The following is a 14706-nucleotide window of genomic DNA, read 5'->3' as shown; positions in this document are numbered from 1 at the left end:
GCCTCGAAGCAAAAGCGCCGATGACGTAGTAGCCGAATGTAGGGCTGCTGATGGAGGGCGGAGGCTGGCAGTCTTGGACTTCGACATGACTGTCGACAGGAACGCTCCGCGGACCATCATCCTCTGCTTCTCCAAATTGATCTGCGGAACTGACAGACTCTTGTCGAGACGTGCTAGCACGGGGCCACGGACGCTGTTGGACCGGCGGCTCCGGAGATAGTATACGTGCTGGAAGCCGTGGATGCGTTGTTGGCGGGTAGCATCAGGCCCTTATCCTCCACTTCATGATCGGAGAACGTCTCGTCGGCGTCTATCTATTTGGATGCTTCGGCGAGGCTATTTGCCTTCGGAAGGAGAAGGTGATCCTGCCCGCAGAGGGTTCTTCATGGGTGATCATTACAGGCTCTGCGATCGGATGTGCACAACGACTGGTCGTGGCCAGTGGTGGTGCACAACGAAGCATATGAATGTTTCTCTCTGCGGCGGAGCTTTGACGCGTATGCGTAGCACGTGGTGAGGAGTTCGTGAAGCGTGTGGTGAAGGGTCCGTGAATCGCGTGGTGAGTGCCCTAGCTAGGGCAACACAAACAAGGCAATCTATGGATACTCTTTGAGTTACTAGACGAGTCGTTGGTCCAGCGTTGTCCGCGGACATAGTAATAAGGAGTCTGACTATAGGGTTCCGACTCTGCGAAGGTTGTCCACAGGCAAGAAGATCTCCAATCGCTATGGGAACCTTAACAGACAGGGATTTCGACAGATAGGCCTTTAGAAGATAGAGAGCATTTATACTATTCGGAGACGAAATATGTTCAGGTTGTGCAAGAAGGACACATTTCCCCGGCCTGTGGAGCTGACCGGCCTGTTAGCATGTACGCATAATTGCACAAGTTGGAGACGTACTTTAAACATATTTGCTCGCAGCCTACTGCTTCTGGTATCTCTTACCAAATTGGCTCAATACATCGTACGAGCTCTAAATTACCCTTCTTTACATCTAGAGCAGATTGCATGGCAAGACAATGTCACACCTTGGGATATCAAAGACTTGTACAAACCTAAAGCAAGAACCTCTATATGCAGATATTGATTACAAGCTTTGAAGGATAGACGTGGTAGGTATGTGTAAGTTTGCTCCCCTGAGAGTTCTAGCATAAGGCAATTGGGGCCTGATGTGGTATCCAGCTGCAGCAGAATCCGAGCCTAGCCCGCCCAACAACATCTACCTATGTGTTGCAGCAGAGCCGAGGAGCTAGAGGCTCATATCCAGTGGGGCGCGCGACACGTAATTCATATGTCCTTTCAATTGAGAATTTGCTATTGTTTGCCCAGCTCCTACAAGAAAGCCTCTCGAGTCTCCAACCTTCAGCAAACCTCGGAGACCCCGCAGGCACCCTACATTCTTCGCGCGCGCCGCATATGTAAACACAGGCGAAGCCTGTACACCGATAAGCCCTTCGGCCGACCCGTACAGGCGTATGACGATCTGTGTCGCGTCTCTGTTGAGTGCCTCGGCTGTGACCCGTGCTGCGTACTGTAACTACATACCCCACACTCCACACTCCATCTTCCACCAAATCCCGACTTCGGGTCGTTACAGCAGCATGGTGGGGCCAGTTTGCGTATCTCCGGGCGGGCGTTCGCTTCGAATAGAGGGGCTAGCAGGGTCGGTGGGCTATTCACCGGATCGCGGCTAACGTCCGAGTCGCTACTGTACTTCGTACATAAGGAGCGATTCACCAGCTCGCATCGAGCCGCGAATCCTCCAGCAGTTCCCTACAATCCTGTCACAATGCCTTCCAAATCGCGTGGATTGAGAACCTCGACAGGCTGGTATGTCGCTTTCGAAGCTGGGTTGCAGCAGTCTCCAGATGATGAGTGAGATCACCTGAGCATCTGGTCGTCTCGCACGTGAATTTTCACGAGAGTATACTATGCTAAACGTATGCAGCTTGGTGTGTCGTAAACGAAGAGTCAAGTGCGATGAGACTCGTCCTCGATGTAAGAATTGTACAAGAGTAGAGCGAGAATGCGAGTACCCACAGAAGCCAGTAACTCCTCAAAGACCTCGAGCCTTGAGCACTCGTACGTTCGACAAAGCCCCAAGCATCGCCAATAACACAAATCTGTCCGAATTCGAGGTGGTATCTCTTAGAATCCCCACACCATCTGGCGGACTGAGCGCTTCTGGTCAAGACACCGCGCAATCCTGGATCCCGTTCAACATCGATCCACAGCAAGTGGCAGGTACCGTGCTGCCGGACGACAGCTTCTTCCTAGACGACAGTCTATTCTCGTTCGGTGACACGCTTACGCCTTCCTTCGGCCCGTAAGCAGTTGACGTTGGCACGTGGATTCAGACACTGAACTCTTCTAGGACTGAGTGGTACGATCTCTTGGCTCAAGATGCTATAGATACCATGCAAGATCGAAACCCCAACAATCACTGGAACTTCGATTACTCGAGCTTGTCACGTAGGCAGTCGCCTCGGCAGTCTGCCGCTCCTGATGTAGGCCCTGGTGAAGGGGATGGCCCAACGACAACAACGCAGGATTTGCCGTCCGAGCCTTGGAATGCGGATTCCAGGATCGAGCTGAAGGGCAACGAGTTGGTATTTTTCGAGCATTACATCAATATCGTCGCGCCTATCTTGGACTTGTTTGATCCATTGAACCACTTCGCGAGCATGGTGCCGCATCTCGCATTGCGTAACGTTGGTTTACTGAAGTCGATCTTGGCTGTTGGTGCCAGACACCTCACCCTCGGCCAGGCCACTAAGCCCATAAAAGCCATGCTACACATCCCGCCAGGTACACCGGCGTCCGTGCACAGTCTCTCGCCAAACGCTGCAAAGTTTGCAGAGCAATACTACTTTGAGACCTTGCAGTATTTGTCACAGAACCTCCTCTATCAGACATACACGGGCTCGCGTGAGATTTTGGTCACTGCCATCATGATCTCAACGTACGAGATGTTTGGGACCGCAGAGAACCCTGACCACTCTGCATGGGACCGTCACCTGAGGTGAGCTCTCCGCTTGCATCATCACAAGGTCTCAGCTGACAACAGTAAGGGGAGCGTTTTGGATACAACGCAACTCGAATACTAGCGGTGAATCTAACGACAGCCTCAGACGCGCTGTCTGGTTCTCATGGTTGCGTCAAGACATCTGGGCTGCGTTTCGGACAGGCCGCCCAGCTTTGACCATACATCAGCCGACGAAAGCGATGTCTGACCTGGCGACGGAGGAGCTCACTACACGCATCATCTACATCACAGCCAAATGCGTATGTGTAATCTGATCAACATGAGAAGGCACAGCTGACGCATACTAGGTACAATTTGCGGCGACTCCCAAAGAACAGAACATCACAGAGTACATCGAAGCTGGTGCAACACTGATGCGAATGTTAGACGCTTGGAAACGACGTCTTCCTCAGTCCTTCGAACCGATCCGTATCGCCGGCTCATTCTCGACTCCACAATCGGATTCCGATGCAACGATGCTTGCGCCAATCTGGATCTACCCTCCGGCACATGCAGCCGCAATACAAATGTACCACTTCTCGCGGATCGTCATGGTCCTTAATCAACCCTCGACAGGTGGCTTGAACGTCTATCAGACACGCTTTAAGATGCTGCGCGAAAGCACCACCATGATATGCGGAATCGCTGCTGCGCCACAGTCGCAGAACCTTCCCAGTGCGTTCGTTGGCTTCCAGGCTGTCTATGCTGGTAAGTGGTGGATTTTGGGTTTTGCTTTAGCTCTCGATCTTACTGACATTATAAAGCTGCCCTGTGTGCGGACAGTCAGGATAAGCAAGTTGAGATTCTAGAAGTATTAGACAAATTGTTGCACATCAGCAAGTTTCCCTCAAGATCAATACTAGACGATCTCGTAAAGGTTTGGAGTGGTGGCAGCTGATCGCTCTTTCCTAGCTCGAAGCGAAAAGCCAGCTACAGCTACAGGAACATCACTCAACTTATAGTACGCTGCTCATCGCACCATCTGCTACCATTACGCCATGAGAGACTCGGGAGCAATTCATGCAATTCGTAAGCTCTAACGTAAGTGCGGGAGAGTTGGAAGTCGCTTCCGGCCGTGGGGTGACTGCTCGCCTCGAGCGCCAATCGCTGGATACATGTCTGCCTTTCTTCGCACCGTGCTCTGATGCCTCGGGCAAGCCGAAGGATACATTGGAGAGCGTGCGCTTCATGGCAGATGTATTTTTATAAGATGTATCGATGACTGTCGCCCAACACAGCGCACTTGTACGGCTCGGGGGTTCTATCATATTTTATTGTCTCTCTACCGCTGTCGCAGCGTACGAGTGTAGTTCGATAGGAACTGGCCATTATACATAACCACTAACGTTAAATGAGTTTCTATTAAGTTAGTTACCTCTTTACTTTTTAATGTGGTGCATGTCTTGACAGCACTATACTCGAGCTTTGAATATCTCTAGACGCAGGATACGATTTTGTGTCGTTCTTCGAGGTACACATCACCCCTTCCGCTAGACACTCACTCCATCCTGCATATTCAGCCCGCGGTCCTCACTAAAGAAAACCCGTCCTGGGAGCATCTCGGGGACCTCAACCGATCTCCTAGGCTTGCCTTCCTTTAGCAAATTAAACTTGTTGGTCTCTTTCTCGCATTTCGTATGACTTGGATGATAACGATAGATTGGACGCAGACGTTGCCCAAGATGAGAGGTTCGGAAGTAGGGCAGTGACACTATGAACCAAACAAGACCAGTGCGGGGTATCATGCCTGGCCTCGAAGGCAACAACTCTGAGTTTTGAAGAACACTGCGCCTAGTGACACTCCCGAAATATGACTGGCTCCAGTACCTCATGTTCAGGCGGTTCGTCTTCCCGTCGAGCTTGACAGCCTGTCCCTGACTCATATCTTCTTGTCTCTTACAAGTATCAATGGCCGCATCTCCGTCTCCGAGTCCCTTACGTGCTAGGTGCATCCTGAAGCTTAGCTTCGCTATTGCTTTCCTAATTCGACCATCTTCCTCGTCCTTGGTCTCGTTGCTGCTTTGTGTCGGTAATACTCCCCTGAAGCACATGCCCCACTTTGCCTTAGCTCTGGCTTTTTGAAGCCTTGCTTCGTCGTTCGAGTTGATTGGGACGACGAGTCGTGGCATCTGCACCCAGAGCCATCGCAGTGTTGATGAGACACTGGAACGATTCGCAATTACGTTGATACTCATCAGCCAGAGACAACTAACCAGGTCTCTTTCGTTCCCTCATCCCGAGTCACGCTCCATGCACTCGATGTGGCAATTCCAAACGAGCTTGATGCACCGTACTGCCATACAAAATCTACAAGATCATATGGATGAAGCGATCCTTGAGTCCGACGCTTCTCTACTCGTATGAAGCAGACTCACCGACCTGTATATTCAAATTGCAACCGGGGAATAGGATCGGCACCATCTAGACTTTACGGCACTCCATCGAGGCTTCACTGTCGACCTACCCGAGCTCTGGCTAAACTCTGTTGCATCGCCCTTTCAATATACCACCACATCAAATTTTAGAGACTGTACTCTTTCATCAAATTCCGCCAGATGATGAATATTCCCTCGTTTGGAATCCCTTAGCCTCGGCAGCTGGACCATGGCACACGAATGGCAGAACGACTAGATACCATCACATGGACCCAACCCCCAATCAGTAGTTGCTTAACGATCTTCCTATGATTGCAGCATTGAAGATGGCGAAGGATGACGAGATAGCCAAGCTCAACTTGCCAGACTTACAAGCATGTGCTGATGGCTGCAGTTCCTGCTTCACACTATGTCATCTTCGCAGGTATCAGCCTGTAACAGTCCGATTTGCAACGTCTCCAGCAATTTGCTATGCACGTCTCTGAACGTTTCGATCACCACTAAGAGCTCACCACAAGATTGGGGCCTAGCAGATATCAGTCCTTCTATCAAGGTCTAGTCCTACCTTGGCCGGAGCCGAGTGACCTAGGATCCAAAGAACACCATCACGAATACTATCGTTGTGAGAGTCACCCGAACGCCAAATACAGGTGGGTCCAATTCACCAACTGCCACGATGAGGATAATGAGGTACTAAGCCAGCTATTGGAAGTGGGCAATGAGAGGGCTGGAAACGTAGCTTGACTATGTATCGCCGAAAGACTGGAATACGACCAATAGAGCTTATTGTGGTCTTCAAATGTCTCTTAATGTTACTGAACATGCGCATAGATTGGCTGGCACTCTTCAGGATCACCCTCGAAGAAGTGTATTCAAAAAAGATATGTTGATTCGTAGATCTCTTCGTAAGGAATGACTCGCTGTCGTAAATGCTCTGCCCATACTATGCAATCTACTATTAAAGCAATAAACATTAATAACCCGATCATCAGGCTTTTTCCTGCGACTTTTACCACCGGGTGTAGCGCTCGTCTAACCTGCGCCTAAAAGCCACAGTTGCTGGTGGGGACCTGGGCGTACTGAGCATCAATGCGTCCGAGCTGCGCAGCCTGGCCGTTGGTGAGCTCGTCCATGGCAGCTTGAGCGAGGTTGAACCCAGTGGCAGTGTGGTCAACAGCCAGAACGTATATGGTCTTGCCGTTGTATGTGACGCCGTAGCAAGTACCGCACTGGGCAGAGTTCCAGCCTTCGACACCTTGGTAGCCACCGATGCGAGGGAAAGAAGGGACGCTGGCCTGAGTGCTCCATCCATATCTGGTGATGAGACCGTTTTTGCCATCTGAGCAAGACAGAGCGGTCAAGGAGCGACTTCCATCATCGTAGCCGGTGTCGTAAGAGACTGCACTTATTAGCATCGTGCTTGAAGCAAGATTTAATCCAGATATACCAGAAATGGCGGATGTGAGGCTGGCAAAGCCAAGAGCAATCGCGGAGATGGAGAGCTTCATTGTGCTTGGGATGAAGATTTGAAGAACTGTAGATTCGGGTGATGAAGGATTGGTAGTGGAGTCGAGGGAGCTGATGCTGCAGTGTTGTTGAAGCCGATGATAGTTTCTACAGTCTGCGATCACGGCCGTCTTTATACTCACTTGCTCCGCTTACCGTACACAGCTTCATTCCATACTTCAGTCATGGCAACAGTCGTACACGGCAACGATGGGCAGGAAACGAGGGAGATCCATGGCTTGGCAGACAATGCTGTGAGGCTAGCCACAAGAATCAGCGCAGGTGACTGTGTGCAGGCGGTGCTCGACAGGCAAAACGAGTAGATGAGCTCATAGCGTCGGTAAATACGAGAAAGGTTGTGGAGGCGGGTGTATTTTGGGAGGGTGACACTGGGTCCGCTTCGCTGGGAGTGCACAAGCGAGAGAAATATCCGAGGCTAAATGGCTAGCTGTTGGCGGGTTACATCCGAATCGTCCGCATCAAGTAATGTTGAACAACGGCCAATAAGTATCGCAGTGTGTCTCTCGCAGATACGGGTCAGGTTATCCTAGGGTTGAGTCGTGAATTCCATTGTTGGGAGGGGAAAAGCGCATGGTGGACCCTGCCGGCTGTGGCGGAAGTAGCGTCCACGTCAGGATCGATGGAGTTTGAACGCACGGTGCTTGCAACGTTGTACCGTCAAGGGCAGTGCGTGAGCTAAAAGCAAAGATTAGCACCCTCGTAAAAGAGACCAAGGGCCCGATGGATGCGCTTTACGTGCGGTGTAGCAATCAGCTACACCGCTCGAATCAGTCCCACCGCGAATTCCTCTCAATCGTATGTTGATCTAAGCGTTCGGTTGATGCCGACTAGCGAACCCCTGCGTGTCCATAGATAGTAGGTACTGAGATGGTATCGCTGACAGTGGGTCGCCAAAATCATTGCGAATCGCGAGGCCGGTGATGAGCTGAAGAGGCCAGTATGACTGTACCGGTAGCGCTGCTGAGTACTCTTTAGATACGGACACTAGAAACACCGCCAAAGATAGGCCGGCGCCTTGTCAACGAATCGACCCTTCAAATGTAATGGCGGCAAGTGGCCGTTGTTACCAGTGGTTGAGCTGTCAACAGGAAGGTGACAAAGAACGACTTGGTTGGGCGACGAGGCTTGGGTTTCATGCGCTAAACTCGAAAGGACCGCGCTAGTAAAGACATCACACACTTCGCGTCTCCAGCGACAGCTGTCGTTCAGTTTCATCCCTCTCGCAGAAACACAACAAACCTCAGACTTACACTGTACGCGCCGAGATGTCCTCAGCCACACTACAGGCTCGTATTCAGGCTGAAGCTGCCCAGAGACATGTGGCTACATCCGGGCGCTTGCCGCGGCGATGACCAATAGCATCGCTTCGTTGCAAACCAAGTCGTTTTTGAAAACGGATTTCCAGGTATCAAGGCATCGCTTGTTCATGCCTTCGCGACGCGTGAAGTCTCGAAGCTGTTCCGCCATGGTCTGCTCAGGCCGACATTGCCATCTTGGTGCCACCCAGCCCGGCGGCAACGCGCCTCTTATACGATATAAAACTACCTCAAATGCTCTCAAATGCAGAATCAACTCATCAGGCAGGCCCAATCTTTTCCGTTTCAACCACACTCTCTACCATTACCCAAACTAGCTAGACTCTTTTCTTCACAACCCAATCATAATGCACTTCTCAACACTCTTCGCCGCTACCGCCCTCGCTGGCTCCGCTCTTGCAGCAGACCACAAGGTCGTTGTTGGAACAAAGACTGGCGACCTGGTCTTCAAGCCAGACAACATCACCGCCGCCGAGGGAGATACCGTCACTTTCAGTTTCTGGCCTAAGAACCATTCCATCGCTCAGGCCGCCTTCAACTCGCCTTGCCAGCCTATGAACAAGGGATTCTGGTCCGGCTTTGTCCCTACCTCAGACACAAGCAAAGTTGCCAACTGGACATTTACATATGAGGTCACTAATGCCTCTACTCCCATCTGGTTTTACTGCACACAAGGCAAGCACTGCCAGAGTGGCATGGTCGGTGTGATCAACCCACCGTAAGTTTCTACCTCTATCCAACCCTTTCTCATTCTAATCACTTGCAGTGCTACTGGTGTGAAGACTCTGGCTGCCTTCAAGAATGCCTCTGCGGAGGTCGACAACAATGTATCGCCCACCGTCAAGGCCGGCACTGGTGGCAACCTCACTGAGAGCTCTGCATCTTCGACATCATCTTCCAGCACACCTACATCCTCCTCTGGCGCCGCTTCGCACATGTCCGGCTCCGTCGCTTTTGCTGGACTTGCTGGTGCTTTCGCCTACCTCCTTATGTAAATGCTAGTACCGAGTCGAGATTGACGATGATACCCTAAAGAGAAGAGCGGTGCTCGCTGAGATGATCTAGAGCGGAGATGAAGAGTTTGAAAACAGGACGAACAAGATAAAGGACATCCAGCGTTTGGCATGAGAGATTGTAACCAATGCTTCTGTAGTATCGGGTGGTTGCAGTACATACTTATGAATATATAATGACTGAATCGCATATTTCCACTACATCTGACTAATCACAAAGTAAAGTGAGGACGACCTTTGGAATCTCCAACATTCTGCTAAGTGCATCAATTGGGCAGTCCATCTGCCCCGCTCTTTTGAATCTAGTAAGTCAAGATCATATTCGTGTTCTGTTCACCGCTCACAAGTAGGAAGACGTTATGTATCTTGCACCCCCCTGCCAAACCAGATTGTGCAACCTTACCTGCGCTACTACGAGCAGTCCCAAGTCCATCAACTCTCTTCAACACGTTGAATAAATGAGTGTTCAGGAGTTGCGCCGTTTCGTCAGCAGCATGGCACCACTGCTTAACTTGGTAGTCGGGCCTTATCGCATCATCAGCAGTGAAGCCGAAAGTTATACTATCCTTGACTGCAGTCCATGACCAGTGCTTCATCTGTTCGCTGGTGGTGAGCCGATAATGGAAGGGAAGCAGCGTGTGAGACCGCAGTTGGCAGTAGCATTCTGGTCGGTCCTGTGCCATAAATAAGCGATGTCAACCGTCTTTAATGTGATAGACGGGTCAGCTATGGATGATGCGTGCGCGTCTGAACAGCGTGTCGCACTGAACTGCCACACGCGGCGACATGGAACATCTTCATGATCGTTTATTGTTTGTTGTTTGTCCTGAAGATGCTATGGTCGCAGAAGCCTCGAACTGAGATGGGAAAACGATTGGCAAGGTGCACATCCTACCGCCTACAGACAAGTGTCGAATAACGCAATGTTCGACAAAAGTCGACGCCCAGCAGTTAATTGCGCTCCGGAGAAATGCAGAGCACGCTCATATTGCAATCTCTTGCGGGAACTCAGTGTACCGACAACAATTCTACTCACTCAACCATTCTGCGAATTTTCCGGTCCAAATTCACCCTGAAGTACAATGACGGAGGTTTTCGGCATGTGGAGGCTCAAATGCCAGGGCACAGGCATGTGGCTCTGTTGGTGCTGTGTCGCGCGGCCGCCGGGCGAGTTCGGGTGTTGTCGGCTTGTGCAACGGACATTGGCTGAGAGGACAGACCACCTCTGCCAGGGAAGCAACTTACCTACTCTGTATAAGGTCAGGGGCGAAGCGGAAAATCCAAGATAATGCGGATAACCATTCGTAGTAGAGAGATGAGAGGAGCGCAGAAAACCACACAAAGAAGTGAAAACGATTTCTGTCGTGTTTGTTATTGAACAAACGATATGTTTCGCTATGCTAAACTGATGTATTTCGTGACTCTGTAGCTTTCTCCTAGACAGACTGTCCTTCACACTGCGCCCTACCCCTGTTCTGATGCGAATCGCATATCTCTTTCCTCCTTCACTTCTCGAGGGATTGGTATCGAGCGTCTTGAAGATTATTGCGACGGTCTTCTCACGCCCTTGCGGTGTGACCTGCAGCATCTTGCGCGCACTGTGGTTTCCCTCTCCCTTCGGTGCGCCGTACTCTTCCATCAGAAGCGGCGCGGTGGTTTCTTCAGCTTTATTCATACACCTTTCTTAATGTAATCATTGGACTTCGTAGATCTGCATGGCCCTCTCAAGATCCTTGATGCTGCTCCTGTCGCCATATGCTGCCTCAAGAGCTGCGTTCCTGTCTTTCTGGCTAGTGGCACGAGCCTCCAGGCCAGCGATAGCACGCTCCATATCTTCGAGGCTGGAACGCTCGCCAAAGAGATTCATGAGCTGCTGGTTCTTTTCCTCCTGAGTGAGCTCGATAGGCACGTGGACGGCGCGATTAGATTCGTTGAGGTCAGAGCCAATGGTGTAACCGATGTGTCGCCTGGCAGCATCCAGAGTGACGGAACGAGGCTTTGGTTCGACGCGAGGCAAGTATACGCTGCTTGGAATGTACATCATGCCCACAGCAGCAACGGCCATCGAGGGAAGATACCATCTGGCAATCTTTCCAAGCTTAGGAACAGCCTTGGAGGCTGCCGCTAGCTCCTCGGCTGCAACATCACCAATAGCGATAGCGTTGCGGGACCTTGTAGATGTGGTGAAGAGCCTCTGGCGGAGAAGTGGTGTGAATCGAGAGAAAGGCATTGTGGTTCAAATGGTCCGATGGATTGCCGATTGAAGTTGTGATCGTTGTGGATGATATCGTTTATATGTTGGATTCAGTTGGACTTTTCTCTTGTCGATGCTTTAGGCTTAAGCCAAGAGCGGTATCTGTGTCGAATGTCTTGAGTGTGGGGTTCGATGGTTGCTTGAAACAGGTTGTACCTCGAAAACGTCCAAGCAGCGGAAGTGTTTGGAAGTATATACTGCAGCAGCCTTGTGCGGGGAAGCCTATGTCACGAGAAGGCTGTGCGATGGTCTCTCCACCCATCATCTCCGCGTGCCAGAGAGTGTCAGGCCACGAATCACAGCACCCGACGTCGCGCGAGAATGTATCGGATTGGCCGGAGCACCGTTTTTGGAACGCGGAGAGGCGTCACGGCCTCCGCGCTCAGGCACCACACGCTTTCGCGAATACCTTTCGAGACGCCTGACGTAGAACTTCATTGAATGCATTGCTTCTCGGCCGCGCAGATGTTGCGGCTACTGCAGCGGCACTGCCTGGCGGCAGCCCTCAAAAAGGGTCTGGCTGACTCAGCAGTCACCGCAGCTAAACGTGTTTGAGTATAGCAGGATTGGGGTAAATCCAATGAGGCAAAGCGGAGGTTCGAAAAGGTTAGCTGATCGTGGAGTGAGCGTGCGGCGGAAGGGGAAGGGATCGTGTATGTCAGCCAACATCTGCAGGAAGTGACCGGAAGCCTGTTTCGTGAACTTGCAACACAACGTCGACATCGTCACCCAGTTTTTCCGTCTCTACCATCGTCATGACACTCCACCATGAATTTTCCAGTCTAAGGGTTTTCATACTGCGGAACTTCTTCATTTCCTGATGTTCACGAGAAGCGACGTCATAGGCGCGCTCACCATCGGCCTATATTCGGCAAGCTTGAGTTTCATGTTGCCGACACGCCTTCGCTCTTCCCCAGGTTTTTTTCACCGGCCCTCGCTAGTTCCTGCCCCGAGCAGCCGGCTCGTTCACTCGGCAGCGCTCCTTCCACATGCGTGGCCAGACATGCTCCTTGAAGTGAACGTTACGACCAATCAAACGGTATAGGCGCCTAGGCCTCGCGCTTGCACGGGAAGGTGAAGCGGCTTGTTCGGTCGCAAACCATCCTCCAGGCCAGATCGTCTAAATCACCGGATTTGCATTGCTGTACAATCCCATCCGCGGCCTCAGCTCACACGGAGAGAAGGAAGTACTCCCTCCATCGTCACGGTTTTCTGCTGTTCTCAAATGGAGGCTAGAATCTTGTCGTACTTAGGCGTAATTTAGTCTCCTTCGACCTCTCGAATCGGTGAGAAGCAGTGCAATCAGACTGCGAAAGGTGTCTCTCGATGGCCCGCCGGGCGAACACGTACAACAGTGCAAGCGACAGCATTCCTCGAAGGATGTGATGTGCGGTCAGCGAGATAACGGTGTTTGATTCGATATCCTCGGGCCTGGCTTTGGCACGCCGCGACCTCAACTATCTCGTCGTCCGTTCATCCTGTGTCGAGCAGATCTCTGAGCTTCGAATTACTCAAGGTTAGAGGCACATTTGCAGTATGCAATGAATCCGCTCAAGTGCCGTCGGCTTCAATTCGTGGAAATTTATCCAACATGAACAGCTACCCTTGTAACCACGTGGCTCAGATCACATGATATTCTATTGTAGCAGGCACTGCCCGGTGGGCAAGTGCACTTACCTGAGAGCTGAGAGCTTCAACAACACAACATCACAACACGACAACAGATAGCAATACACTTGTTGATCACAGTCTCCGACCGACACTGCTCACGAAGTTACAACCCTTCATTACCATGCTGTACCGAATGCGGAACGCCCCAGCATACCTACCCACTTTGTTCGATCATGCAGCAATACATTGCGAATACGAGCGGTACCGCAGAGCTCTACGAAGTGTCAGTGAGGCGACCAGGCAGAGACGAATTGCCTACAACTATGGCGAGACTGTCGTTTCCGCGCCATGGTACTGATAGCGATGGCGAGGTGACGGACAGACCTTGTTTCTCTGGCGCTGGGTAATTTCTATCGTGACAAGAGTCCCAGATCAGTCACCGCCTTCTGTTGCTGAGGGGTGATTGACTAGCACTGAAGCCGTACACACGTCCTTCAACCTCCGGTGCTCTTTCATCGCCACAAGACAACCTCCAGGCTGCTCCAGAACAGTGCGAGCGGTACTGCCTGTCATCACCTCATGAATATCTAAGGTCTGACGTTCACCATCCAAGTGGCGCTCGATATGTGACTCTTCAGATATTCGTAGGCAACTTTCAGTGCCTATGGTCCCGAAAGTCCTCCCAATAGGCTCGACGAGAGCTTGCAGAGGTTGGGAGGCGCCAAAAAGCTTCATGCAATGTTCTCAGTATCCCCGTCCACAAACGATTAATTCTCAAGTGCTCAGATTACGTTCCCCTTCATGTCCCCTGCCAGCATTCCGCTCTATCTGTAGGTCGATCTACGAATTGTTATAATTTGCTGGTAAGACGTGGCAACCAGGCACACCAGTGGACGATATCCACAGGCGCAGCTGCGCCAAGCGTGACACCGCCAGTGTTTAGAAGACGTATGACATCAAAGACTGCAAGGTTACGCTGGAGAGTTCGACGAGGCTACCATCGCAGTATTCAAGGCCATCGCTGGCGTCAGTGTCAACGAACAAAGATCACTGAAGCTCCAACTATCATTCTTGCCGCTCCAACGCTCTTCTCACAAAGTCAAGATTATGAACACGGAACTGGTCAAGAAGTTATGGGGCAGTACAGGCAGTCGCAGGCCTCCAATAATGTAGTGAAAGCAAAATCAACAAACCCACAACGACGAAATATAGCGCGTCAAGCCCGACACAACCGCCTACTTTGTTACGACATCGAAGAGATCCACGAGGCCAAGTCCAAGAAGAAGGCTTTGACCACTCAAAATGGTGCTCTCGGGGTCCCGGTCGATCAGCCACGGCCCCGGGGCCATCCAGCCCTTCCATCTACGATATCACTGCTAGGAGAACATCTACGCCTGCGTTGTTGACGCTAGTGGTGGCGCTGGTCTGCCTTTGTCCACAGGCTTTTGAGGCCCTTGGCACGCCTGCGGCTGTTACTCCCCGTCTTAAGAAGATGGGTACCGCGGGCTATGTCACTGGCACTCTCGACGGAGGACTAAACTGTTCGCGTACAATGGCAATGGCGCGTAGATGCTGCATGCGAG

At 51.5% G+C, this 14706-nt stretch overlaps 8 protein-coding genes across 8 annotated transcripts; 4 read left to right on the top strand and 4 right to left on the bottom strand.

The window, feature by feature from the left end:
- Window positions 1-1933: 1933 nt before the first annotated feature.
- M421DRAFT_65395 (uncharacterized protein) lies at window positions 1934-3925 on the top strand (the record flags this gene model as incomplete). Its single annotated transcript, XM_033596240.1, has 5 exons — window positions 1934-2328; window positions 2377-3024; window positions 3074-3287; window positions 3336-3735; window positions 3792-3925. 5 exons carry the CDS (start codon window positions 1934-1936, stop codon window positions 3923-3925), a joined length of 1791 nt encoding a protein of 596 aa, XP_033447664.1.
- On the bottom strand, window positions 3791-4398 carry M421DRAFT_178943 (uncharacterized protein). Its single transcript, XM_033587870.1, has one exon. It carries the CDS (start codon window positions 4293-4295, stop codon window positions 3984-3986), a length of 312 nt encoding a protein of 103 aa, XP_033447663.1. The 5' UTR covers window positions 4296-4398; the 3' UTR covers window positions 3791-3983.
- A 1731-nt stretch (window positions 4399-6129) lies between these two features.
- Window positions 6130-6997, bottom strand: M421DRAFT_421817 (Cerato-platanin). The gene is made up of 2 exons (XM_033592953.1): window positions 6850-6997; window positions 6130-6801 (listed from the first exon to the last, which is right to left on the bottom strand). Exons 1-2 carry the CDS (start codon window positions 6908-6910, stop codon window positions 6446-6448), a joined length of 417 nt encoding a protein of 138 aa, XP_033447662.1. The 5' UTR covers window positions 6911-6997; the 3' UTR covers window positions 6130-6445.
- Window positions 6998-8625: 1628 nt separating this feature from the next.
- Window positions 8626-9213, top strand: M421DRAFT_28810 (Cupredoxin; the record flags this gene model as incomplete). Its single annotated transcript, XM_033588999.1, has 2 exons — window positions 8626-8963; window positions 9012-9213. Coding segments are annotated over 2 exons (540 nt in total), but the record flags the coding sequence as incomplete, so codon positions are not given.
- A 904-nt stretch (window positions 9214-10117) lies between these two features.
- On the bottom strand, window positions 10118-11243 carry M421DRAFT_178817 (uncharacterized protein). Its single transcript, XM_033587869.1, has one exon. It carries the CDS (start codon window positions 10931-10933, stop codon window positions 10295-10297), a length of 639 nt encoding a protein of 212 aa, XP_033447660.1. The 5' UTR covers window positions 10934-11243; the 3' UTR covers window positions 10118-10294.
- Window positions 10626-11970, bottom strand: M421DRAFT_421814 (uncharacterized protein). Its single transcript, XM_033592952.1, has one exon. The coding sequence runs from the start codon at window positions 11486-11488 to the stop codon at window positions 10952-10954; it is 537 nt and encodes a 178-aa protein (XP_033447659.1). The 5' UTR covers window positions 11489-11970; the 3' UTR covers window positions 10626-10951.
- On the top strand, window positions 11244-11978 carry M421DRAFT_178816 (uncharacterized protein). Its single transcript, XM_033587868.1, has one exon. The coding sequence runs from the start codon at window positions 11554-11556 to the stop codon at window positions 11935-11937; it is 384 nt and encodes a 127-aa protein (XP_033447658.1). The 5' UTR covers window positions 11244-11553; the 3' UTR covers window positions 11938-11978.
- Window positions 11979-13965: 1987 nt separating this feature from the next.
- Window positions 13966-14677, top strand: M421DRAFT_178785 (uncharacterized protein). Its single transcript, XM_033587867.1, has one exon. The coding sequence runs from the start codon at window positions 14074-14076 to the stop codon at window positions 14527-14529; it is 456 nt and encodes a 151-aa protein (XP_033447657.1). The 5' UTR covers window positions 13966-14073; the 3' UTR covers window positions 14530-14677.
- The last annotated feature ends 29 nt before the right edge of the window (window positions 14678-14706 follow it).

Source organism: Didymella exigua, assembly GCF_010094145.1.
Source record: "Didymella exigua CBS 183.55 unplaced genomic scaffold M421scaffold_17, whole genome shotgun sequence".
NCBI lineage: Eukaryota > Fungi > Ascomycota > Dothideomycetes > Pleosporales > Didymellaceae > Didymella > Didymella exigua.
The sequence above is the reverse complement of the archived record's forward strand: the minus strand, read 5'-3'. Positions and strand labels throughout refer to the sequence as shown.

Bases quoted from the DNA above. Each gene is read 5' to 3' on its own strand.
- M421DRAFT_178816 (XM_033587868.1), top strand. From the start codon at position 11,554: ATGTTGGATTCAGTTGGACTTTTCTCTTGTCGATGCTTTAGGCTTAAG.
- M421DRAFT_178817 (XM_033587869.1), bottom strand. From the start codon at position 10,933: ATGAATAAAGCTGAAGAAACCACCGCGCCGCTTCTGATGGAAGAGTAC.
- M421DRAFT_421817 (XM_033592953.1), bottom strand. From the start codon at position 6,910: ATGAAGCTCTCCATCTCCGCGATTGCTCTTGGCTTTGCCAGCCTCACA. The intron at 6,802-6,849 runs GTATATCTGGAT...TAATAAGTGCAG, and splicing joins CCTCACATCCGCCATTTCTG to TCTCTTACGACACCGGCTAC.
- M421DRAFT_421814 (XM_033592952.1), bottom strand. From the start codon at position 11,488: ATGCCTTTCTCTCGATTCACACCACTTCTCCGCCAGAGGCTCTTCACC.
- M421DRAFT_178785 (XM_033587867.1), top strand. From the start codon at position 14,074: ATGACATCAAAGACTGCAAGGTTACGCTGGAGAGTTCGACGAGGCTAC.
- M421DRAFT_178943 (XM_033587870.1), bottom strand. From the start codon at position 4,295: ATGATAGAACCCCCGAGCCGTACAAGTGCGCTGTGTTGGGCGACAGTC.